General features: G+C 34.0%; 2 protein-coding genes across 2 annotated transcripts; one reads left to right on the top strand and one right to left on the bottom strand.

Moving 5' to 3' along the window:
* Positions 1–17,643: 17,643 nt before the first annotated feature.
* Positions 17,644–20,352, bottom strand: LOC128200995 (uncharacterized). The gene is made up of 2 exons (XM_052896420.1): positions 19,918–20,352; positions 17,644–18,922 (listed from the first exon to the last, which is right to left on the bottom strand). Exons 1-2 carry the CDS (start codon positions 20,350–20,352, stop codon positions 17,699–17,701), a joined length of 1,659 nt encoding a protein of 552 aa, XP_052752380.1. The 3' UTR covers positions 17,644–17,698.
* Positions 20,353–20,744: 392 nt separating this feature from the next.
* On the top strand, positions 20,745–26,652 carry LOC128200994 (uncharacterized). Its single transcript, XM_052896419.1, has 4 exons — positions 20,745–21,942; positions 22,411–24,225; positions 24,309–26,240; positions 26,648–26,652. The coding sequence occupies exons 1-4, from the start codon at positions 20,745–20,747 to the stop codon at positions 26,650–26,652; spliced, it is 4,950 nt and encodes a 1,649-aa protein (XP_052752379.1).
* The last annotated feature ends 919 nt before the right edge of the window (positions 26,653–27,571 follow it).

The raw sequence follows: 27,571 nt of genomic DNA, 5'->3' as shown, positions 1-27,571 counted from the left end.
ATAAAAAGATGCAAGGAAGAGCTAGTTAAAATACTAACACATTTAATTAATCTCTCTTTAGAGTGTGGAATATTCCCAGAAAAGCTAAAAATATCAGTTGTCAAACCAATATTCAAGAAAGGAGATAGTACTGATTTGGGAAATTATCGACCTATCACATTAATAACAATATTTGCAAAAATATTTGAAAAGGTGATGCATGATCAATTAAATGAATTTTTTAACAAATTTAATATTATTAAACCTAATCAACATGGCTTTCGGAAAAATGGCTCCACAACTCTTGCAGCTTTCAAACTTGTAAATGAAGTTTTGCAAAATGTTAATAAAGGAAATTATACAACTGTGTTATTTATTGATATGTCTAAAGCATTTGACCTTGTGTCCCATGATAAATTATTGTTAAAATTGGAATCTAATGGTATTAGAGGACTTGCAAAGAGTTGGTTACAATCTTACCTGGAAAACAGAAAACAATGTGTGGAAATACAACAACTAGACTCTAAATCAACGGTACAAATGTTTAAATCTGAATATGAACACAATAGTTACGGAGTCCCTCAAGGAAGCGTACTTGGACCGCTATTATTTCTAGTATATATAAATGATCTTGCTGACATAATAAATAATAAAACAATACTTTTCGCAGATGACATTTCAGTTATTGTCTCTACAGATAAAGAATGCTCAATATTGCAACATAAAATGGACATTACAAATACATTGACATTTATTATAAAATGGACACAAGAAAACAATTTTCTAATAAATGTAGGAAAGACAAAAATGATGAATTTTAATAACTTTAAAAATACTTCAATTAATATACATATAAATGAACAAATTATAAATAATGCAAATTGTATGACATTTCTAGGATTAACAATAAATTCTAAATTGACATGGAAAGAACAAATAGAAAAGGTATGTGCAAAGATTAAAAGATTCCCTTTTGCACTCTACAAATTAACCAAGATAGCCAATAAAAATACTGCTATTACAGCATATTTTTCATATGTTGAATCCATGATTAGATATGGATTGCTACTTTGGGGTAATGGCGTTGATGTTGGGAAAATTCTAGTCGCGCAAAAAAGTTGTATACGTGCTATATGTAATATTGCACCTGATGTTTCTTGTAGGCCTCATTTTAAGTCTCTAAATATATTACCTGTTCCCAGTCTGTATATACTTGAAGCGGGTATATTTGTTAAATTGAATAAGCACATGTTTACAGAAGCAAAAGAGCAAATACAAAGAAGCGCAAGATACCCTAAAAAACTAGTGACCAATACAATTCCTAAAACTAGCCGTTTATTAAGAAATTCCTATATGATGTGTTTGAAAATCTTTAACAATATACCTACGGATATAAAGGAACTTCCATTAAATAAATTTAAAATTGTGTTACGTAAATGGTTACTTAGCAAAAGTTTTTACTCTATTGACGAATTTTTCAAGAAAGAATAGATAAATATCTAATATAGTTGTCGATGCATAAATTAAATTAATCAATTCCTGTCAAAATGTGACATTTGCATGTTATTCTGTAATGGCTAAATAGGCACGAAACTTTATGTAATATAAGACCACCGATACCTACCCTATTTAAAGCAAATAAATTTATTATTATTTTTAAATTTTACCAAAATTCTCATCTCCCCTCTTAAGGAGAGGAGATGGCAATTAACCCCCGGCAGAAGCACAGTCGGCCGGGGTTCAGGGCCCCAGGGAGAGAAACCGGCGTACAATGCGGGCAGAATCTAAGAGCACCGCTTTCTGCATCTTTCCCGGGAGTGAGCCGCCTCGGAATCCCAACCGTCTGAGATGTTGTTCCAGACTGGTTGGGATAAGACCGTTCACCGACATAACGATTGGGATGATTTCGGTAGATGTCACCCCCCACATTTCGGTCACCTCGTGAGCCAGGTCGAGATATTTTCTCTTCTTCTCGGTTTCGGCTTTCACGAGGTTCTCGTCATGCGGTATGGTGACATCCACCAAAAACACCCTCGAAAGTGCCCGATCCATCACCACGATATCAGGTTTGTTCGCAAGAACAGTCCTGTCCGTGATGATGGATCGGTCCCAGTAGAGCCTGACGCTGTCGCTTTCGAGGACCGGCTGTGGCTCGTACTTATAGTACGGCAACCTCTCATTCGCGAGGCCGTACTTCAGAGCTAGCTCTTGATGGAGTATTTTGGCTACCTGGTTGTGTCTGTGCAAGTACTCTGTGTTGGCAAGAGCTGAACAACCCGAAAGCACATGTCTGAGTGACTCTCCGGGATGGCGACATGCTCGACAGATGTCCTCAGTGCCATCCTTCAGAATGTGCTTTCGGTAATTGTTCGTCTTAACCACCTGATCCTGTATTGCACAGACAAAACCCTCGGTCTCTCCGAAGAGATCACCGAACTGTAGCCAGTGCACGGAGGTCTTCGTGTTTACGTACGGCCCGTGAAGGGCTTTGAAGAACCTTCCGTGCAACTCCTTCTCTTTCCATACGGCCTCCCGCTGAGAGGTACCCAAAACTTCGGGTTTTCGCCAGTCCTCTTTAGCCAGAGAAAGAGGGGTGAATCCTTTTTTATTATTATTTTTAAATTTTACCAAAATTCTCATCTCCCCTCTTAAGGAGAGGAGATGGCAACTAACCCCCGGCAGAAGCACAGTCGGCCGGGGTTCAGGGCCCCAGGGAGAGAAACCGGCGTACAATGCGAGCAGAATCTAAGAGCACCGCTTTCTGCATCTTTCCCGGAATTATTATTATATTATTATTATTATTGGAAAATCTTATATAATGTTAATGGGTCGCTCTATCTGCTAAATTTTAATATATTATGTATAGATTTGTTGTAGCTATTTGAAGTTGAAATGTAAAAACATATATAAAATGTGATAAATAAAATATACCTATAAATAGTACATCGAAAACATAAAATTTACCTTTGTCCACAGACATTGCGACCTCCTGGGTTCTCTGACACTCACAATTTGTATTTGCCATTATTGTTTATGCAAACTTTATTACTCAGCTATAGCTGGTATATACGCTACTTTGCGTATACTGCACTTACGGGCCGAGACCAAGTAAGTGCAGTGTGTGAGTTTTTGTGAGTGTGCGTGTGCGCGCCCATGCATGCATATGCATGTGCATGCTCGCGCACCTATGGCTATGTGTATGCAACTATTACATGTTATGTCACTGTGGTATTATTAAATGTTTCGTTTTCTATTTGCAGGAATTTTCGAACAATTCTGCATGTATTCAATATTACAGCTTTTTGTAGTGTTGTATATAGTGTCTTACGCAGGTCTATTTCTTTCAGGCTATGGTGTAAATGTTTGGGTATAACACCTGTGGTTGAGAGGACAATGGGTATCACATAAACTTTTTCTTGTTTCCAAAGTCTTGTTATTTCGTCTTTCAGTTCTGTGTATTTACTTATTTTTTCTGCTATTGTCTTCTGGATGTTATGTGTATTGGGAACGGCGATGTCTATTAGGTAAGTTATTTTATTCGTTTTATTTTGTAAGATTATGTCTGTCCATTATTATTATTATTATATATTATTTAAATGAACAAACGAACACTGAGTACGCTCCTCGTAAGTTACTACTTTCGAATGATTGTGTTTTCACAACTACAGTCCTATTTAAACATTGAAATGTTGAAAAATAGGCAAGTAATTAGTGAATCATAAATACATGGAACTATTATGATAATGAAAACAAAAAATTCTAAAATAAATTCGTTAAAATGGTGGATTTTATTTTGTCTAAAGTAATTTATGGATAATGCAATTATAATAGCTGAATTGCTACTAATGTATTTTTAAATTAATTTGATTTAGCAAGTAAAAACTATGTCTTCAGTAAATTTTAAGTGTGTTAATCGACAGTCCAATGGAATATGAATTATTTATTGCAAAATATTCCTAGTTGGTTTCCAAATATTCTAGTGCCACTAAAAACAGTTTTAGAGAGAGAGAGAAAATGTGTTTTTTGTAAAGAAGATTATGTCTTGAACTTTATAACGCAATACATTGCCGATCAACTGTCCTAATAGAAACCATGGCACTTTGCAATTTATCTCAATTTAATCATTTATTAAACGCTAATGGCAGGTTGCTAGATTTTGTGCTTTTTAAGAATAATAATCTTATATTAATGTATATAGCACCGATCTTTTAAGTAAATTAGATAGACATCATCCTGCTTTTAATGTGAATATTGAATCTATTACCCAACTATTAACTGTGAAATATAACCCTGGGTCTTTTAAAACCAACTATTGGAAATGTAACTACAATAAAATTAAACTCGCTTTGAAATCAGAGCTTGATGGGAATGCTATTCTTTCTGGTTAAGATATTAATAGTGCTGTTGATACATTTTAATGTAAACTAAGAAAGATAATTAATATAGGTACATAGTCTCTCTAGTCGTGTCCCTTCAGTAAGATCTTCGCAAATGTATTGTATATATTGTCAATGTATCTATTAGTAACAAAATAGGAGATATTGAATTGTTAACTGAATGTCTTAATAGCCATATATTTTGTACAAGTGAAACCTGATTGTTGGAATTCAAATTCATTTTTTTATATAACTTTAATTTTATTATTTATTGGGAATTTTATTACAATTTTTTTGTGACATTATACAGTATTAAATTATAAGAGCTCGGATCAAAATATTATTGAACTGGTTGAAAATTAAATTTTAAGAAAAAGTATTATTGTACATTTGAATATTATATACCTACACATGGTGTTAAGAGACATTTAAAATGGAATGACGATTTAGAAGTGTATTTGAATAAAGATACTTTAAATTTAAAAATTTGAAAAAAAAATCGAACATCACAGTAATAGGACGGCAATGTTCAATATCATAATAGTCTATTTTTTGTACAACACAATTATACTATAGGAACCTATACGTACTGATCATCACTGATTGATTGGAAGATGTTTATTATTCAATGATGTTTAATCTGCTACACAAATTAGAATGAAATTTGGTATACGGGTCGGTAACCCCCTTATGCATAAAAACATCAAACCTATTTTAGCTATTCAACTACTTTATCTCTTTCTTTAAATTAAACAACAAAACACTGTATCAGTTAAAGTATGTTTATAGAATATTTCAGTTTTTATGAATTAGAGGCGTAACCTATACAATACCTAGTATACTATCATATTATCTGTGACAATGCTTCATATAATGCTTTAGTCAGTGAAGCCGCAGGAATACAGCTATTATTAGTATATCCTAATGCTACTATAATAAATGCAAATTTCTTACTCATTCATGCCAAAACAATCGAACGGAATGTAATTATATGTAATTATAGTATTATGGGAAATAATGTTTAAATTCTTCCATTAAAAACTAATTAAGCGCAATGTAACGTTGTCAGATAATTTTCTAATTAATACTTACGCCTTACACCAAAGCTGATATATACCTATCCGTATGAGTAAGAATCGATTGGTAAATTTATGTAATAAATCTTTTTTCGTTGTCTTTACAATTGTCTTGATAAGGTTTAGTAAAGTATATGAAATGAGTGTATGAATAATTGTATGGAAAAATTAAAAATATTGCGTTAAATAAAGACGTAATTAAATAAATAAGTAAATAAACAAGTTATTAAATAAGGTCATAAATAAGTAAACAAATAAATAAATAAGGTAAAATAATAAATAAGTAGGTAAAATAAAAAAAAACATTTGTTAAATATATTTTCTTTAATGTTTAATTCTACCCTTATGTTTCTATTACAATACTGTGTTCTCTTTGCGATGAGAGACCTTTAAATTATTATTTGACATATTGTTGACATAAAAACACAAATCTTAAATATTACAATTGTCGAGATCTAGCTAGCCAAAAATATTTTCATAGGTGACTTCCTAATTATAGTTCATTTAAATTTTCTTTTAGTATTTTATTTTATATCAGTCTTGTCTAATTATAATAGTAACTCTCGAAATATATACACTCATGTACTTACATACATTTGTAGAGTTTACAAAAATCATTACTCTTACATACAAAATAATACTTTTGGCATTTTTCACAACTACATTGTAATAAAACTAATACAAGTATTACATCAAATGCATAGTAATACAAGGCCTTTATTCCTACTATCTATTACTAATACAAAAAATGAAGAGATATAAATTACAAAAAAATCATCATATTTGATACAAATTAATACATACAAATAAAAAATAAAAAAATTACAAATACTAATAGACAAATATAAAAGGCAATTCCTTAAACATTAGGTACAATAGTAATCACAAATACGAGAGTTCTTCTTCAATTTTCTCTATACATGATTCGATGTCTTCGCAATCAACAATCATGCGTTGTAGCTCATATTGAGTATCAATCAATAGATCCCTATCAAAATATCCTTTTTCGAGAGCCGTCATGCAAAAAGCAGACAGCCTTTCGAAGCACAGCGCTCTGTAGGGAATATGTATGTGACGATCACATATAGATATAGCTCTAACATATTTCCAGGCTAACAACACATATTCAATAACAGACTTCCATTGTTGAGAATCCAACAGGACTTTCCCCTGTTCCACTAAATACTTGTTGAAAGCTTCTAAGTGGCTACGTGCGTGAAAGTAAGCCAGCGAACCGTATTCAAAATTCATTCCCGGTGTTGACAACAATTTCACAATATTCCATCTTAAATGGAAAAACCTTTCCTCGAGTGGCAACAAGTCTGGGGCCGGCATATTTGTTCTGACCTCGTCCTCGATGTCTGGATGTTTGTCCATGACAGATTTAATTATATCAATCAGTTGATTCGGCCTCAAATCTTTCAGGGCAACATCTAAAGGTCCATTATATTTTATTGCTTTCTCCAGTCTTGGTTTCTTATTTGGCGGTGTTGAGTCAATTTGCCAATTTGTGCTAATATCTTGCGATTCACTAGTATCACTGAAGTCTGTCCCCTCTGATGTCCAGTCTGAATCAATAGATTCAGAGCGCACGCGTTTCCGTGGGCTAGATTCTGAAGTGGCTGTTGAAGTGGGCGGAGAAAAGCAGACCGAGTTTGTTGACGGCGGTGGAAGAGGTGAGGTCCACCCAAATATTTCAACGTCGTCGTCAGTCGTGGAATTTCTTGTTAATTCATTTTCCGGCGACCTCGAGATATGAAGACATTCACGACCTGAATTCAAAGAATGTTAATTATACAACAATTGCCATATAATACAACAATAGGCATTAACAATAAAACGAGAAACGATAAATTATACTGGAAAATCTAACGCAAATATAAACAATGAATTTATTCTTAATAATATTCGTGTGGGACCAACACAGCAGTAAACCTTTTCAATTTAAAAAGAATAAAACACATTTAAAATAATAAATAGAACGGTATTTTAACTAGCATAGGTTTTGAGATTTTATAAAAAGAAACTTCCCAAAATAACAACAGTTACAACTTAAAAAGTCTAGGAGGTACATAGTTTATAATTTGTTATATGAATCAGGTATGGCAAGAGGCAAAATTTATTTCTTTTGTTCATTACAAATCTGCTCACCTCTCTGCTGGTTAACTGTTTCATTGCGGGGCGAGGAGGCCCGGCTCTGATGGCTGGGCGTGGAAGTTGACCTGCGATCCCTCGCATTCAAGAGCGGCACTAAGACCTCAGAATGGAGGCGATCCAGGCGTGCCATCTCATCTCGTCCAGGGTTGCGCGAACGCGGCGCTTGCTCTCTGGTGTCATCGCTCTCTCCATTGCTCTTCACAACAAAATAAGGAATCAATTAATAAGAATAAAGTTGAGGAAGTTTTCGAATGTGTACAAGAGCAAGCGATTGAATGCCATCTGTTTTAAACTATTAATAAAAGATCACATACACATACAACAACTCAGACGATACTTTAAAAGTTGCAATAATTCTAAAAAATATAATTAATTCTAAGAGTATATTTACCTTAAGAAATCTCAGCCGTTAACTATCTTCACCGCGTTAATGATTTTCCCAAACGGGGGAAGAGAAAAAAATTATTGTCAAATAGAAATTAATACGTGCACTCAAACACAGTCACTGCTCACAAATATTGTTATTATTATTGCGATATCAGTAGATAATATTTAAAATAATAAACGAACACTAGAAACCAAACGTACACTCCTCGCTAGTTACTACTTCCGAATGACTTTACTGTCACAGGTACAGACCCTTTTATACTCGTACCTGGAAATATCGAAAAATAATAATAATAAACTCTTTATTGCGCACAGTAGAGATGTATACAAGGAGTATTTATACAGAATGTGCATATACAAAAGGCGGCCTTATCGCTAAAAGCAATCTCTTACAGACAACCTGGCATAAAGAATGGATAAGTACAGAGAGAAAGGTAGATGGCGCAAGTCAGATACAGTAAATGCATAAAAGGAATCAAACAAAATGCAAAATATTCTAAATATAAAATAAGATTGCAATACATAAACATACATATATAATATAAATAATAATACATAAACATAAATATACTAAATAGATCAAGATAAATCACACATAGTAAACGTCAAAGCAAATTAGAGAGATAGGTAATGAGATTTTACCTACCTCTTGAACGAGGCAATAGATTGCGCTGATCTAATAGAAAGAGGTAAGGAGTTCCAGAGGCGGATAGCTTGGATAGTGAAAGAATAGTAGGGAGAAAGCAGTTGTAATAGGGTCCGACAGCCCCATTACTAGCAATATTCTATCAGGTCGACCTCCACGTGGGTTCCCGTTTTCGCACGGGTGGACATTTTTAATAGATGTGCTCGACTCCCACCTGCCCCTCTTCCACACCGCTAAAATAGGTATTAGTAATAGGCGACAGCGTTATTTTTTCTATTTTTTATAAAACATTTTTTTTTTATAAATTATTATTTCTATGAATTATTAAATACGTAATATCTATTGAATGGAATAGCCGATTTGAACAATTCAAAAAGTAATCAACATAAATTGTAACAGTTTTGAAAACAATATGATTTATTTAAATAAGGATTTAAACAAAAGTATGAATAACATGGTGTAATTTTGGTCGGTATTTCTATCAACTTTTAAAATGTAAAAAGTGGTTATTGTGACATAACGACAATAGTTAGACATATAGTATCGCGCAGTTTTTTGTAGTTATTGATGTTTTCTTCAATATTGTAGATCATACTTTTGTTCTATCACCAAAAGTTTCCGCAGCGCACATGACGAAATATATTTTATAGCATTTTTTACACCTTGAGTTAGGTTACTAAAGTTTTAGTAAGGATCTCTAATCTTTTCTAGCAATAAATATAGCCTATGTTACTCAGGGTGAATGTAGCTTTCTAAAGAATTTTTGAAATCGGTGAAGAAGTTTTTGAGTTTATTTATTACAAATATACACACAAAAATACAACTCTTTCCTCTTTATAAATATACTTGTGTTAATTCATTGTGTACTCGTACTTACTGTACTGTTGAATGACAATAGGCACACGTGTTATTTTTATCTTATTTTCAAATGATCAATTTCGAACTAACCATTGCTGGGTTATTTCCTGAGTTGTGGTCCTACGGAATAAAGTGTAACTAGCTTTAATCTACTTACACATCAGTTGATAACGTAGGATGACGAAGAAAAAAAACAAATGTGCCTTCCTTTACACTAAGAAGATAAAGCGCAGCTTTGCACTTATACGATACGCAAAGACGTTGGAGAAAACAATCGCCAATGACGTAAGTCGAGGAAAGGAGCAACCGATTTCTATACAAGAGACATTGTATAGACAATACGGTGTCTATTGTATGTATATTGTGGGTGTAATAAACAGCGGTAGAAAATCTATTGTGTCGTCCATTACATCCCTTATACAATGTTATGTATTGTAGCTATTTATAACAGAAATTACCTTTGTCTACAGGTACGGCTGGACCTTAAGAATGTTCTCAGAATTTTTATTAGCCGCTGTTATTATAATTACACAAACATTGAGTACGTTTCTTGAAAGTTAGTATTGTCACATAAATTCGTTTTCACAGCTATTTCAATGTATAATAGCGGCTGCCCTTTTGGAAATATTGAAAGATAAATATTAAGCCATTGTAATAACGAAATCAAATCAAATCAAATCAAATCATTTATTGCACGAATATGGGTACATACATTAGTTGTAAAAAATAATTACATGTCCACTATTCCATATTCTACCATATCGGCATGTACAATATAAAATTATAGTAATAATAACTTATAATAATAAAAATAATGTCAATAATAATAATAAAATGTAAAAAATGTCAATAAAAATAATTAAATTGCATGTCTAATATTTATCACTGTAATAGTCATGCAACGTATAGTAACATTTGGCTGTCAAATATTCTTTTGCTTTTTTCTTAAATACATTTAAACTGTTTATTTCCTTAAATGCTTTCGGGAATTTATTATATATTTTAGAGACCATACCGAAAAAACTTTTATCAAATAATGCTGTGACGTGAGGCTGAACGCGAATTTTATCGGTATTACGGTCACTTTTTAACTTTTCAAATAAAAGTTTATTCTTTTTCACAAACAACATTGTTTCAAGAATATAAAAGCTTGGAAAAGTCAGGATATTCAGTCTTTTGAATGAAGTCGTACATGTATCAGTTCTTTTCAAATTGCACATAGATCTAATACACCTTTTCTGAGTCTTGAAGACTATATCTCTATATGTCGAATTGCCCCAAAATATGACACCATACCTTAGTAAGGATTCGATTTAAAAGTGTATTTGAATAAAGATAATTTAAATTTAAAAATTTGAAAAAAATATTGAACATCACAGTAATAGGACGGCAATTTTCAATATCATAATAGTCTATTTTTTGTACAACACAATTATACTATAGGAACCTATACGTACTGATCATCACTGATTGATTGTAAGATGTTTATTATTCAATGATGTTTAATCTGCTACACAAATTAGAATGAAATTTGGTATACGGGTCGGTAACCCCCTTATGCATAAAAACATCAAACCTATTTTAGCTATTCAACTACTTTATATCTTTCTTTAAATTAAACAACAAAACACTGTATCAGTTAAAGTATGTTTATAGAATATTTCAGTTTTTATGAATTAGAGGCGTAACCTATACAATACCTAGTATACTATCATATTATCTGTGACAATGCTTCATATAATGCTTTAGTCAGTGAAGCCGCAGGAATACAGCTATTATTAGTATATCCTAATGCTACTATAATAAATGCAAATTTCTTACTCATTCATGCCAAAACAATCGAACGGAATGTAATTATATGTAATTATAGTATTATGGGAAATAATGTTTAAATTCTTCCATTAAAAACTAATTACGCGCAATGTAACGTTGTCAGATAATTTTCTAATTAATACTTACGCCTTACACCAAAGCTGATATATACCTATCCGTATGAGTAAGAATCGATTGGTAAATTTATGTAATAAATCTTTTTTCGTTGTCTTTACAATTGTCTTGATAAGGTTTAGTAAAGTATATGAAATGAGTGTATGAATAATTGTATGGAAAAATTAAAAATATTGCGTTAAATAAAGACGTAATTAAATAAATAAGTAAATAAACAAGTTATTAAATAAGGTCATAAATAAGTAAACAAATAAATAAATAAGGTAAAATAATAAACAAGTAGGTAAAATAAAAAAAAACATTTGTTAAATATATTTTCTTTAATGTTTAATTCTACCCTTATGTTTCTATTACAATACTGTGTTCTCTTTGCGATGAGAGACCTTTAAATTATTATTTGACATATTGTTGACATAAAAACACAAATCTTAAATATTACAATTGTCGAGATCTAGCTAGCCAAAAATATTTTCATACGTGACTTCCTAATTATAGTTCATTTAAATTTTCTTTTAGTATTTTATTTTATATCAGTCTTGTCTAATTATAATAGTAACTCTCGAAATATATACACTCATGTACTTACATACATTTGTAGAGTTTACAAAAATCATTACTCTTACATACAAAATAATACTTTTGGCATTTTTCACAACTACATTGTAATAAAACTAATACAAGTATTACATCAAATGCATAGTAATACAAGGCCTTTATTCCTACTATCTATTACTAATACAAAAAATGAAGAGATATAAATTACAAAAAAATCATCATATTTGATACAAATTAATACATACAAATAAAAAATAAAAAAATTACAAATACTAATAGACAAATATAAAAGGCAATTCCTTAAACATTAGGTACAATAGTAATCACAAATACGAGAGTTCTTCTTCAATTTTCTCTATACATGATTCGATGTCTTCACAATCAACAATCATGCGTTGTAGCTCATATTGAGTATCAATCAATAGATCCCTATCAAAATATCCTTTTTCGAGAGCCGTCATGCAAAAAGCAGACAGCCTTTCGAAGCACAGCGCTCTGTAGGGAATATGTATGTGACGATCACATATAGATATAGCTCTAACATATTTCCAGGCTAACAACACATATTCAATAACAGACTTCCATTGTTGAGAATCCAACAGGACTTTCCCCTGTTCCACTAAATACTTGTTGAAAGCTTCTAAGTGGCTACGTGCGTGAAAGTAAGCCAGCGAACCGTATTCAAAATTCATTCCCGGTGTTGACAACAATTTCACAATATTCCATCTTAAATGGAAAAACCTTTCCTCGAGCGGCAACAAGTCTGGGGCCGGCATGTTTGTTCTGACCTCGTCCTCGATGTCTGGATGTTTGTCCATGACAGATTTAATTATATCAATCAGTTGATTCGGCCTCAAATCTTTCAGGGCAACATCTAAAGGTCCATTATATTTTATTGCTTTCTCCAGTCTTGGTTTCTTATTTGGCGGTGTTGAGTCAATTTGCCAATTTGTGCTAATATCTTGCGATTCACTAGTATCACTGAAGTCTGTCCCCTCTGATGTCCAGTCTGAATCAATAGATTCAGAGCGCACGCGTTTCCGTGGGCTAGATTCTGAAGTGGCTGTTGAAGTGGGCGGAGAAAAGCAGACCGAGTTTGTTGACGGCGGTGGAAGAGGTGAGGTCCATCCAAATATTTCAACGTCGTCGTCAGTCGTGGAATTTCTTGTTAATTCATTTTCCGGCGACCTCGAGATATGAAGACATTCACGACCTGAATTCAAAGAATGTTAATTATACAACAATTGCCATATAATACAACAATAGGCATTAACAATAAAACGAGAAACGATAAATTATACTGGAAAATCTAACGCAAATATAAACAATGAATTTATTCTTAATAATATTCGTGTGGGACCAACACAGCAGTAAACCTTTTCAATTTAAAAAGAATAAAACACATTTAAAATAATAAATAGAACGGTATTTTAACTAGCATAGGTTTTGAGATTTTATAAAAAGAAACTTCCCAAAATAACAACAGTTACAACTTAAAAAGTCTAGGAGGTACATAGTTTATAATTTGTTATATGAATCAGGTATGGCAAGAGGCAAAATTTATTTCTTTTGTTCATTACAAATCTGCTCACCTCTCTGCTGGTTAACTGTTTCATTGCGGGGCGAGGAGGCCCGGCTCTGATGGCTGGGCGTGGAAGTTGACCTGCGATCCCTCGCATTCAAGAGCGGCACTAAGACCTCAGAATGGAGGCGATCCAGGCGTGCGGAGATCTCGTCCAGGGTTGCGCGAACGCGGCGCTTGCTCTCTGGTGTCATCGCTCTCTCCATTGCTCTTCACAACAAAATAAGGAATCAATTAATAAGAATAAAGTTGAGGAAGTTTTCGAATGTGTACAAGAGCAAGCGATTGAATGCCATCTGTTTTAAACTATTAATAAAAGATCACATACACATACAACAACTCAGACGATACTTTAAAAGTTGCAATAATTCTAAAAAATATAATTAATTCTAAGAGTATATTTACCTTAAGAAATCTCAGCCGTTAACTATCTTCACCGCGTTAATGATTTTCCCAAACGGGGGAAGAGAAAAAAATTATTGTCAAATAGAAATTAATACGCGCACTCAAACACAGTCACTGCTCACAAATATTGTTATTATTATTGCGATATCAGTAGATAATATTTAAAATAATAAACGAACACTAGAAACCAAACGTACACTCCTCGCTAGTTACTACTTCCGAATGACTTTACTGTCACAGGTACAGACCCTTTTATACTCGTACCTGGAAATATCGAAAAATAATAATAATAAACTCTTTATTGCGCACAGTAGAGATGTATACAAGGAGTATTTATACAGAATGTGCATATACAAAAGGCGGCCTTATCGCTAAAAGCAATCTCTTACAGACAACCTGGCATAAAGAATGGATAAGTACAGAGAGAAAGGTAGATGGCGCAAGTCAGATACAGTAAATGCATAAAAGGAATCAAACAAAATGCAAAATATTCTAAATATCAAATAAGATTGCAATACATAAACATACATATATAATATAAATAATAATACATAAACATAAATATACTAAATAGATCAAGATAAATCACACATAGTAAACGTCAAAGCAAATTAGAGAGATAGGTAATGAGATTTTACCTGCCTCTTGAACGAGGCAATAGATTGCGCTGATCTAATAGAAAGAGGTAAGGAGTTCCAGAAGCGGATAGCTTGGATAGTGAAAGAATAGTAGGGAGAAAGCAGTTGTAATAGGGTCCGACAGCCCCATTACTAGCAATATTCTATCAGGTCGACCTCCACGTGGGTTCCCTGGAAAATATCATGGCTAAGTTTTGTTGGATTCGTCACGACCGTTTGGGGGATATTGACAGTATTTGCCACGGTAGATTGTTTTTTTTAATGGGTGACGATGAAATGGTAATTCTACCTGTGCTTTTATTACTTACTAGCGGCCCGTCCCGTTTTCGCACGGGTGGACATTTTTAAAACATTTTACAATTTTATCTGTACCTGCCTAGCTATCTATTTCATAGATGTGCTCGACTCCCACCTGCCCCTCTTCCACACCGCTAAAATAGGTATTAGTAATAGGCGACAGCGTTATTTTTTCTATTTTTTATAAAACATTTTTTTTTATAAATTATTATTTCTATGAATTATTAAATACGTAATATCTATTGAATGGAATAGCCGATTTGAACAATTCAAAAAGTAATCAACATAAATTGTAACAGTTTTGAAAACAATATGATTTATTTAAATAAGGATTTAAACAAAAGTATGAATAACATGGTGTAATTTTGGTCGGTATTTCTATCAACTTTTAAAATGTAAAAAGTGGTTATTGTGACATAACGACAATAGTTAGACATATAGTATCGCGCAGTTTTTTTGTAGTTATTGATGTTTTCTTCAATATTGTAGATCATACTTTTGTTCTATCACCAAAAGTTTCCGCAGCGCACATGACGAAATATATTTTATAGCATTTTTTACACCTTGAGTTAGGTTACTAAAGTTTTAGTAAGGATCTCTAATCTTTTCTAGCAATAAATATAGCCTATGTTACTCAGGGTGAATGTAGCTTTCTAAAGAATTTTTGAAATCGGTGAAGAAGTTTTTGAGTTTATTTATTACAAATATACACACAAAAATACAACTCTTTCCTCTTTATAAATATACTTGTGTTAATTCATTGTGTACTCGTACTTACTGTACTGTTGAATGACAATAGGCACACGTGTTATTTTTATCTTATTTTCAAATGATCAATTTCGAACTAACCATTGCTGGGTTATTTCCTGAGTTGTGGTCCTACGGAATAAAGTGTAACTAGCTTTAATCTACTTACACATCAGTTGATAACGTAGGATGACGAAGAAAAAACAAATGTGCCTTCCTTTACACTAAGAAGATAAAGCGCAGCTTTGCACTATACGATACGCAAAGACGTTGGAGAAAACAATCGCCAATGACGTAAGTCGAGGAAAGGAGCAACCGATTTCTATACAAGAGACATTGTATAGACAATACGGTGTCTATTGTATGTATATTGTGGGTGTAATAAACAGCGGTAGAAAATCTATCGTGTCATCCATTACACCCCTTATACAATGTTATGTATTGTAGCTATTTATAACAGAAATTACCTTTGTCTACAGGTACGGCTGGACCTTAAGAATGTTCTCAGAATTTTTATTAGCCGCTGTTATTATAATTACACAAACATTGAGTACGTTTCTTGAAAGTTAGTATTGTCACATAAATTCGTTTTCACAGCTATTTCAATGTATAATAGCGGCTGCCCTTTTGGAAATATTGAAAGATAAATATTAAGCCATTGTAATAACGAAATCAAATCAAATCAAATCAAATCATTTATTGCACGAATATGGGTACATACATTAGTTGAAAAAAATAATTACATGTCCATTATTCCATATTCTACCATATCGGCATGTACAATATAAAATTATAGTAATAATAACTTATAATAATGAAAATAATGTCAATAATAATAATAAAATGTAAAAAATGTCAATAAAAATAATTAAATTGCATGTCTAATATTTATCACTGTAATAGTCATGCAACGTATAGTAACATTTGGCTGTCAAATATTCTTTTGCTTTTTTCTTAAATACATTTAAACTGTTTATTTCCTTAAATGCTTTCGGGAATTTATTATATATTTTAGAGACCATACCGAAAAAACTTTTATCAAATAATGCTGTGACGTGAGGCTGAACGCGAATTTTATCGGTATTACGGTCACTTTTTAACTTTTCAAATAAAAGTTTATTCTTTTTCACAAACAACATTGTTTCAAGAATATAAAAGCTTGGAAAAGTCAGGATATTCAGTCTTTTGAATGAAGTCGTACATGTATCAGTTCTTTTTAAATTGCACATAGATCTAATACACCTTTTCTGAGTCTTGAAGACTATATCTCTATATGTCGAATTGCCCCAAAATATGACACCATACCTTAGTAAGGATTCAACATATGCATGATATGCAGTCAATACCGCTGTCTGATTAACAATCTTAGACAACATGCGTAATGCGTATGAAAATTGGTTTATTTTGCTATTAATATTTTCTATATGATGTTTCCATGTCAGGTGATTATCAATCGTTAATCCCAAAAATTTCGTAATTTTCACTTCATTTACTTTTTTTCCATTAAAATCGATATTAAAAGATGTCAAATTATTTTGTCGATTACTAAAATTCATAAAATGTGTTTTGTCTAAGTTTATCTTTAAATTATTGTCCTTTAGCCAGTCTATTAATATTTTTATTGTATTGTTAATATTTATTTCAAGTTCATTCGAATTCTCATCACTACATATTACGGTACTATCATCTGCAAATAATATCATAGGGTTAGTAGTTATATTTGGGATATCATTTATATATATCAGAAACAATAATGGGCCCAAAATACTCCCTTGTGGTACGCCATATTTTACTTCTTTGAAGTCTGATATAAAATTAATTTCAACTTTTGATTTTGGACATATTCTGTTGATTTGCGTTGCTTGCGTTCTACCACTTAGGTATGACTTAATGAAATCCAATGAAATCCCTCTGATACCATATGTGTGTAATTTCTCAATTAAGGTCGCATGATCTACATGGTCAAATGCTTTTGAGAGGTCCATATATAAAGCACATACGGGTTTCCTATTATCAACGTGGTCTACAATTTTTTTCAAAAATTTATATTAAGCCAAATTTATATTTTTATTCTTTCTAAATCCAACTTGTTCCTCTACCAATAAATTATATTTTTCTAGAAAATTATAAAGAGCTTTATAAATTACCTTTTCAATTATTTTAGAAAATATAGGTATAAGTGCTACTGGCCTATACGATGACATACATTCGCGATCTGCTTTTTTATATAGAGGTTTTATAATACTTATTTTTAATTTATCCGGAAAAATTCCATTTTCAATACATAAATTTATAATATAGCTCAAAATTGGTGCTATCTGAGTAGCTACTTCTTTTACAATTTTTGTTGAAATATCATCGTAACCAGTGCTATTAGTATCTTTTAAAGATCTTATTATTGTCAAAATTTCATCTGGATTTGTAGGTCTTATGAATAAGGAACTTACATTATTCGATGTCATACTTCTTGCTTTGAAATTATCATGCGGTTTAACTTGCTCAATAAAAAAATTATTAAATAATTCAGCTATTCTATTAGGATCAGTTATTTTTTTGTGATCGTTGTTAATTTGTGTTATATAATTCTTAGTTTTATTTTTATATTCATTAATTATTGTCCAGGTGGCCTTCGTTTTGTTTTTAGATGTCTTAATAAAGTAATTGTTTTGTGCTTTTTTTGTTAATTTCATTATATTTTTTAGTCTACTTGAATAGGTTTTGAAGCACTTTTTATTGAGAAGATTTGGATCTTTTCTGTATTTCCAAAGCAGTTTTCTTTTCTGTCTAGAGCATTTTATAATACCCTTTGTAATCCATTTAGGTCGTTGATAAGAACGCATTCTGATTCTCATCAATGGGAAACACATGTCATAAAATAACTTAAATTCATCAAAAAAACTATTAAATGCAGTATTTGGATTGTTAGTATTATATACGTCTTTGAAATGGATGGCCATTAGACAATGCTTAAATTTTTCTATATTTTCTTTACTATAATCACGCTTCATTATAAACCAATATGGGTTACCAAACTTCTCTGAGACCGGACACATCAATAATTGCGCTGTGTGGTCTGAGAGAGCCAATTCAAGTATTCGAGTTTTACAGTCTTTCATATTATGTCCAAAATTATCAATACATGTACCACTACATAGACGCGTTGGATCGTTGATTGCTAACTTTAAGTTGAATCCTTGTAATAACTGTTTAAATTCGAAAGAATATTTATCGGCTTTCAACATGTCAATATTAAAGTCTCCATCCACATAACACTATCTTTCTTTTTTTGAAGCAATACATGCTTAATAAATTGTTTAAAGTTTCAAAGAAAGTTTCATAAGATTCCTGGGTCACTTTTGGAGGTCTGTAAATGCATATAATTAAAATATTATAATCTGTCAATTCCATCCCTGTACATTCGATAATATTACTGATACTTAAGCTCTCTATTTCATTCATAACCTTGTATCTGTGATTCTTACGTACCAAGATACACGATCCACCATGTCTGTTACCTCTAGAATAGTGAGTGATTAATGTATAATTGGGTATTTTTAATAGGCTTGTATCACTTTTCATCATATTGTGTTCAGTTATACAAATTACGTCAATTGCTTCATTTTTGTTCTCTAAATTATGTAACTCTACAGATAGACAATCTGACTTTCCCAATAAGCCATTTATATTTTGATGTAATATGGTAATATGATTCGGTGCGAAAATTATTGTTTGTAGTAGTATAATTGTTATTCTGATTGGCGTCCATATTAATACGAGAATATTCTCTAACCTCACGGGCATTGAAATGGTTCGCTTCGATTTGTGTATACTTATCACTAGTTGTTGATTGTTTATTTAATAATTTAAGTCGATAATTAATTAAATTTGTTTTGTATTCGATTTGTAAAATATCTTTTAATAAAGTCCTACTCACAAATAATGAAATGCTTGCCCTGTAAAGCCGTTGTCGAGAATAGTTCATGTCAATATACGTTACATTTTCATATTTACCACATATAAATTTCAATTCATTATTAAGTTTTTTCTCATTTAGAACGTGATTAAAAGGTACTTCAGAGATTAATACATTAGTATTAGATACAGTTTCTAGCCAAATATTTATACTTAATCGAAATTCATACGGGTTCACATCATTCGTACCTCCTAAGACAATAACAAAGTCATTACGATTTAATTTTTTGATCAAGTTTGTCTCTGTATCAAGAACATTTTTAATTTTAGCCCCTGGTTTCCAAAAACAGGATACACTATAGTTGGAACCCAATAGTTTTTGAAGATGACTCTGCAAGTACCTTCCTTGCTGGTCTGCTATTATGATAACGTGCCGCTTCTTCAAATCTTCTTGCTCATTAACTATATTGCTGCCAGAGCCAGCGATGACAAAGTCCAAAGCGGCGGTTATCGGAGGACATGTATTATTTATACTGGAATTTGGTTTATTGGTTTCGTCAGTTAAGTCGATATCGATTTGTGATTTTCGCGTTTCATGTTTTACTGGACTCTGTTTCTGATCGATAAACGGTGTGTCTGTAAGCGTCTTTCGTTGGTTTGGAGTGGATAAACTTGAAGTCCTTACACGTTTATGTTTTCGTTTCCTCAGTGGTGTCAAATATTTAGTGTTGGATACCTGTTTTCCAGAACTTACGTTATCGTTGCTATAGAAACCTACCCTCTTGTACATTTCAATAATTTTCTGACACTTTTCCAGCTCAGATTGAAGATGTCTATTGTAGCGAACTCTTTGCTACATTTTTTATATTCTTATTGTCATTCGAAATTTATATATTTTTTTGACATATTGTTTTTACATATTGTTAAAAATATATTTTGCTAAAGTCTGTCTCCTCATCTTTTCTGTAGTTTTCCATTCTAAAATCCTCTCATTGCATATTAAAAGTATTATCTCCGTTTCATTTGGTCCTTCTACCTACTTATATTTACAGCGCACCTATTTGTCATAGTCCATTTTCTAGTTACATGTAAGTATAATTTTATTCGTTTTCATATTACATTACGTTCTACTAGCTATCACGTCATTTAGTTTTCATGATCACCCGTAGTAAGAGTAGAGTCATGTCATCTGAACCTACGCCAAGTTGTTACGTTCCACAAGTCAACCCAGACTCTAATATCGGTGGTGTGGAGGGCGCTACGGCTCATAGCATAAGATCCACTAAAAGTGGGTCCAGGCATTCCTCCGCAATTATTAAAGCACAAAAGGCTGCTGCAGAAGCACTGGTTTTGCGCCGCCGCTTGGAACGTGAGTTAGACATCGTCACACGGGAACGCGAACGTGAACGACAGTTGGCAGCTCTGCAGGTAGAGGTTGAAAATAGCGAACTGCGAGCAGAGTTGGCTGCCATTGAAGCAAACGGCAGCTGTACTGGAAGTCGCGCAAGTCATCGGAGCTCTACTAGGGTGGTAAATGATACTGAGAGGTGGGTGGAAAACACTCAATTTATTAAAAGTCATGAAGACAGAGATATCAGGGACATTTCTGCAGTAGAATGTGGACAACAATGTTTTGTTCCATTACCCGGTAGTTCGGTACTACCACCGACTGCCACACGGGCAGCTGCATCCCCTGTCATAGCTTGTATATCACAACCGTGTAATAATGGTGTGCCCGTAGCGGTGGACATTTCACCTCCGCTCATTAATACAGACGCAAATATTTTAAAAGCTGTAGCTGACACCGCGGCAGCAGCGAAGGCTCTTGCCTCTGGTCGCGTTGCTAACCTCGAGTTATTTCCTTTTTTTGGTAACCCACTACAATGGTTACAGTTCAAACGTATTTATGACGTCACTAAATCTAACTTCTCTACTTTAGGTAATTTATCCAGACTTCAGAGCGTACTCAAAGGGCCCGCATATGAGGCCGTCGCGACGTTACTAATGGCAACAGATGACCCGGACGAGGTGGTGCGCGCACTTGAAGAAAACTTCGCGCGTCCAGAGTTTATCGTGTTCAGGGAAGTGTCTCATTTAAAAAATCTTCCACGTCTGGGCAATGATCTGAAAGAACTCTCGACACTCGCCAATAGGGTACGAAATTCTATAGCTACAATTAAACTGTTAAATCAGTCAGAGTATTTATACTCTCCTGAGTTATTCTATGCCGTACTAGGAAAATTAAATCCTACAATGAAAATTAGGTGGACGGATTTTGCCACACAAGATACTACTCGACGTCCTAAGCTTGAATTGTTGTCTGAATTTTTGAGGCGCGAACTAGACCAACACATTCGGTTTGGTCTGTCACCCGAGTCTAGTTCGTTCCAACAATTTAATACCGATAAACAATCATTTAGGCGAGAAAATATTAATACTGTCACGCATATTAAGGGCGAGAATACAAAAATACAAACGGTATGTTCGTTTTGTAAAAAAGATCATAACATTAAGTCGTGTTCTGAATTCAAAACTTTATCTGTAGATGAAAGGTGGCAATGGTTACGACAAGCAAAGGTTTGCTATCGTTGTCTAAGAACTAATTCACATCAATGGAAAACTTGTAAAGTAAAGCCATGCAATATAGACGGCTGTCATGTTCGTCATCATCCTTTACTTCATCAATATCCGTCTAGTTCACATGAGGCAAACGTCACACAAGTCACAGATAATAACGCTATAGATATAGAAAATAAACAATCAATTTCAAATAATTTAAAGTCGTCTGAAGGTAACGTTTTTACTCGTATATCCACGACTCATACAGGCATACAACATCCTTCTACAGGTTGCCGTCCTCACGTGTATTTAAAGGTGATACCTATCACTGTTTCGGGGCCTAAAGGTAGTTCTGATGTATTTGCACTACTTGACGATGGAAGCACCGCTACTTTAATCGATTCTAGTGTTGCGACGCGCATAGATGCGACAGGGCAACAACGCAAGATTACTGTAAACGGTATTGGCGGTCTTGAACGACATGTTACGGTATCATACGTTAATTTTCACATTAAGGGTAGACACACACAAGAGACATTTTTAGTAAAAAATGCTAAGTCTATGAATTCGTTATCCTTGCAACCTCAAACAATTCGTCGTCAAGATATCGAAACTTTTTCACACCTTAATGATTTAGTCGATGTGTTATCAAATGAGGATGCCACTCCAACCGTTTTAATCGGAGCTGAGGACTGGCATTTATCAATTAATCGTGATATTCGTGTTGGTAAGAAGAACGAACCCGTGGCCTGTTTAACATCACTAGGTTGGACGTTATATGGCGCTTCTTCAAGTAAAACAAAATTAGTAGAATTTGTAAATCACGGTATATTTATAGAGTCATCTAAGGATGATAATTTAGAGTCGTTAATCAAAGAACAGTATAAAATAGATTCTTTAGGGATTTCTAAGACGGAATCACAACTTAATATACAGGAACAACGTGCAGTTGATATTTTAGAAATCACTTCGAGGCGCTTACCCTCTGGTCGATTCGAGTTAGGCATGCCTTGGCGTCACGATATCCAGCACGTTCCTGGCAGTTATCCTCAAGCATTGTCGCGTTTTTTAAGCTTGGAAAGACGTATGTCCAAAGATGCTACATTCGCTAAGGCTTATTGTGATTTCATTACGAATATGATTACTAAAGGTTATGCGGAAGAATGTGCTTTTGAGTCTTATTATTCGAATCGCCGTGATGACAAACATTCTGATAGTATACGTTTTTATCTTCCACATTTTGGCATATATCATCCTCAGAAGCACAAACTTCGAGTTGTTCATGATGCAGCAGCTAAGAATGAGGGCATCAGTCTGAACTCTTTATTACTTCCTGGGCCTGATCTACTCCAATCGTTATTAAAAATATTGTTCTGTTTTCGCGAGGGTCATTTTGCTATGATGGCAGATATTAAGGAAATGTTTCCACAAGTTCGTATTAGAGAACAGGACAGAGACGCATTTAGGTTTCTTTGGAGACATGATAAATTACAACCTATAAAAGAGTTCAGGATGACATCCGTCATTTTTGGTGCATGCTGCAGTCCGTTCATCGCACAATTTATAAAAAAAAAGAATGCTCAAGACTATGAGAACCTGTATCCTAAAGCTACAAATGCCATATTGTGTCATCATTATATGGATGACTACATAGATTCATTGGACGATATCGACGAGGCAGCTCAGTTAGCGTCTGATATTATCACCGTTCACAAGGCTGCTTGTTTTGAGATGCGGGGATGGATTTCCAATGAGCCAACAGCACTAAAACTCGTTCCGGAAGACCTCCGAGCTGTTCAACCATTGGAAATTGATGTCTGTAACTCTGTCACTAATGTCCGAGCGTTAGGCATGTCATGGAATCCTGCAACTGACAATTTGGGTTTTCGTACTGGTATATCCGAAACCTACCCTAACTCTCTTACAAAACGCAAGGTCTTGTCACATATAATGCGTGTTTATGACCCCTTGGGTTTATTAGGGCCTATTGTCATAAAGGGTCGGATTTTATTTCAAAAAACATGGAGATCTAATGTAGATTGGGATACTGAACTTTCACAGACAGAGACATCAAGATGGAATGACTGGTTTAAGGAACTGTTGAGTATTTCTTCATTAACAATTCCTCGTTGGTATTCTAGCGTTAAAGATGCGAACCTTCGTACAGAGAGTTGCACATTTTCGCAGATGCAAGTGAGCTTGCATACGTATGCGTCGCTTATTGGCGTTTAATATACGCTGACGGCGACATTAAGCTCACTCTCATCTCGAGCAAAGCTCGCGTTTCTCCTTTAAAACCAGTTTCTATCCCACGACTGGAACTCCAGGCCGCCCTAATTGCTTCCCGTCTCGCAATCACCGTTAAGGACAGCCATCGCAAAAAGGCTGTTTGTACATTTTTTTGGACTGATTCGATGACTGTTCTCCAATGGTTACGAGGCGATGCACGGTGCTACAAACCCTTTGTCGCCCATCGCGTAGGCGAAATATTAGAAAATTCATCCGTCAATGAATGGCGATGGGTGCCAACGGATATGAATGTAGCCGATGACGCGACTAGGTTACGTCCTATTAATTTAGATAGTTCACATAGGTGGTTTTGTGGACCATCATTTTTACATAATTCTCCAGAAAACTGGCCAAAGGAGCCAGTTAATATCGCACCAGTTCTTGAGGAGCTAAAGTGTCAACCACAGGAATTGGTGGGATTCACTTCTTTTAATTCAGATTTGGCTTTTCCAGTTACAGCAAATTTTGATTTCTTCAGTGACTGGACTCGTTTATTACGTGCCACAGCTCGGGTTCATCAAGCTGTAGCTATTTTTAGAGAAATTTTGGCCAACATTCGAAATTCTAAATTAAATGGCGAAGTCTTTCGTTCTCGCCGGCGCTCAACGTCCACTATTCTGCTACCATTAGATGCCGATTTAATTAAAACCGCAGAAAGGCACATCTTGCAGCGCACGCAACTAGATAGTTTTGGAGAAGAATATAAATTGATTCTTAATTCTAAACCAATACTTCGGAATAGTCGCCTGAGTAAACTTTCACCAACCATTGGAGAAGACAAGCTTTTACATTTAGCTGGGAGAATTAAAGCCGTAGAGGATGTTGATCCAGACACCAAGTTTCCAATTTTGCTAGATGGTCGCCACCCAGTTGTACACTTGTTAGTACATTTTTACCATTGCCGTGCAGGTCATGCAAACCATGAGTTGGTTATAAACGAATTAAGACAAAAATTCTGGTTAGTTAGCCTTCGTAATACTGTGAGATCCGTAGCCAGACAGTGTCCGTTTTGTCGAATTCGCAGGGCCTTGCCAATGGATCCTGCCAGAGGAGACCTGCCGCAACAAAGATTAGCACATCATCAACGACCTTTTACATATACTGGAGTGGATTACTTCGGTCCAGTTACTATGACTATTGGACGACGTCACGAAAAACGCTATATAGCCTTATTTACATGCCTGTCTTCAAGAGCTATCCACTTGGAGGTGGTGCATAGTCTGTCCGCAGATTCTGCGATAATGAGTCTTAGACGTTTTATTGCCAGAAGAGGAACTCTAACCACCATCTTTTCTGACAACGGTACTGCATTTATTGGAGCCAACCGCATTCTTAAAGAATTTTACACATCTGATGTAAAAAAATTTGCGGCTACAAAAGGTATCACTTGGAGCTTTATTCCACCAGCAGCGCCAACTTTTGGAGGGTGTTGGGAGCGGCTTGTAAGATCTGTCAAGGTCGCATTAAAAGCCACTCTCAAAGAAAGGTCACCCAAAGAAGAAATACTTACGACACTTGTGGCAGAAGCTGAGGCAATTGTAAATTCACGCCCATTAACTCATGTTTCAAGCGATCCTGATGAACCAACCACCTTGACACCATTCTATTTCCTCATTGGTACGTCGTCAAACCAAATAACACCACCATTGGAGGATCGTGACCTAATTGGCCGTTCGGACTGGAGAAAGGCATTAAGGTTGGCTGACCATTTTTGGAATCGGTGGGTGCGGGAAGTCCTCCCCACAATGCAACTAAGAGTCCAAACAAAAGGAACGCAGGATTTGCAAGTCGGAGACGTAGTCTTTATAGTCGACGAGTCTCTACCACGAGGTACTTGGCCACGAGGAAGGATCGAAAGATTGTTTCCCGGCAGAGATGGAGTAACACGAGTAGTGGACGTTGCCACAGCAGGAGGTACGCTACGGCGCCCCCTTAAAAAACTAGTAAAGTTGACCACTTAAGGTTTGTCTGACCTTGGCCAGTTAAACTAGTTGGTGCAGTTCTGCACGAGGGGCAGGATGTAGCGAACTCTTTGCTACATTTTTTATATTCTTATTGTCATTCGAAATTTATATATTTTTTTGACATATTGTTTTTACATATTGTTAAAAATATATTTTGCTAAAGTCTGTCTCCTCATCTTTTCTGTAGTTTTCCATTCTAAAATCCTCTCATTGCATATTAAAAGTATTATCTCCGTTTCATCTATTTTCACTGTTTAAATTTTCTATTTCTAGGTTAGCGCTGCTTAAGTCCATTCTAAGTTTATAATTTTTTTCCTGTATCTCAGCCATTGTCAGCGAGTCATTAAATGATGTATTTGGTAAACTCACAGCCGTTGTTTCAAATAATGAAGATTCATTACTGGAAATATCATTTAATGAATTTTGTTTAAATTGTTTTCTAACGGTTACATTTTCATTTTCCATTCTTCAGTGTTTTTATTATTAGCACAATATAAAATATTCCCTACTGAAACTCAAGATAAATAGCAGAGAGGTAGTGTATATCAACGCAGAGAAAAAGTGTGCATTTATGATGCAAACAGTTTATTCTGTATATATAGTCACTTTTAATAAGTTATTGGTCTCATTAATCACCATACATTGTTCTTAGCCCTTTACCAAATTAGGACTGCGTAATTATCTTGTATAAATAATATTCATTCTTCCCTTAATATTCTGAATCCCAAGCATGTGTTATTATCAATAGAAATCACTTAAGATGTCGCTGAATATAACAAGTTGAATTTTGTTACGAGTATACAAAGTCCAAAGTCCAACTTTGAGTTTTTTAAACAAAATTTGTAGGTAGTCCGTTAACTTTATAAATTTAAAAATAACCACTATTCTACATGAAAAATATTTAAAATGTATATAGATTTGTGTTCGTCACTATTAAAAGAATGTACTCATATAAACAAAATTTACAAGAATTAGTTATTTCCTCACAGTTTCTGCACAAATATAAAACGTAAAATTTTCATTGAATTATCGAAATTAACTTTCAACCAACACTATCACGTGATACTTATACTATTATTTATCTATTTTTAATAAATTTAGTTCTAAATGTTTTCTTTATGAATTTAAAAAAATATTTTTCCTAGAGACAATGTGTAATGTACCGCGCCACCTAGCGGATCCTAACGGAACGCGCCA

This window comes from Galleria mellonella, unplaced genomic scaffold (assembly GCF_026898425.1).
Source record: "Galleria mellonella isolate WM207_F2 unplaced genomic scaffold, CSIRO_AGI_GalMel_v1 utg328, whole genome shotgun sequence".
Lineage (NCBI taxonomy): Eukaryota > Metazoa > Arthropoda > Insecta > Lepidoptera > Pyralidae > Galleria > Galleria mellonella.
This window is presented reverse-complemented; position numbering and strand designations above follow the sequence as displayed.

Excerpts from the sequence above, each read along its gene's own strand:
- LOC128200995 (XM_052896420.1), bottom strand. The coding sequence starts at position 20,352 with ATGTACAAGAGGGTAGGTTTCTATAGCAACGATAACGTAAGTTCTGGA. Across the intron at positions 18,923-19,917 it reads TATTGGGTTCCAACTATAGT|TGTTATGTGGATGGAGACTT; the intron begins GTATCCTGTTTT and ends AAAGAAAGATAG.
- LOC128200994 (XM_052896419.1), top strand. The coding sequence starts at position 20,745 with ATGTCATCTGAACCTACGCCAAGTTGTTACGTTCCACAAGTCAACCCA. Across the intron at positions 21,943-22,410 it reads TGGTCTGTCACCCGAGTCTA|GTTGCCGTCCTCACGTGTAT; the intron begins GTTCGTTCCAAC and ends ATCCTTCTACAG. Across the intron at positions 24,226-24,308 it reads CTGGTTTAAGGAACTGTTGA|ATGCAAGTGAGCTTGCATAC; the intron begins GTATTTCTTCAT and ends ACATTTTCGCAG.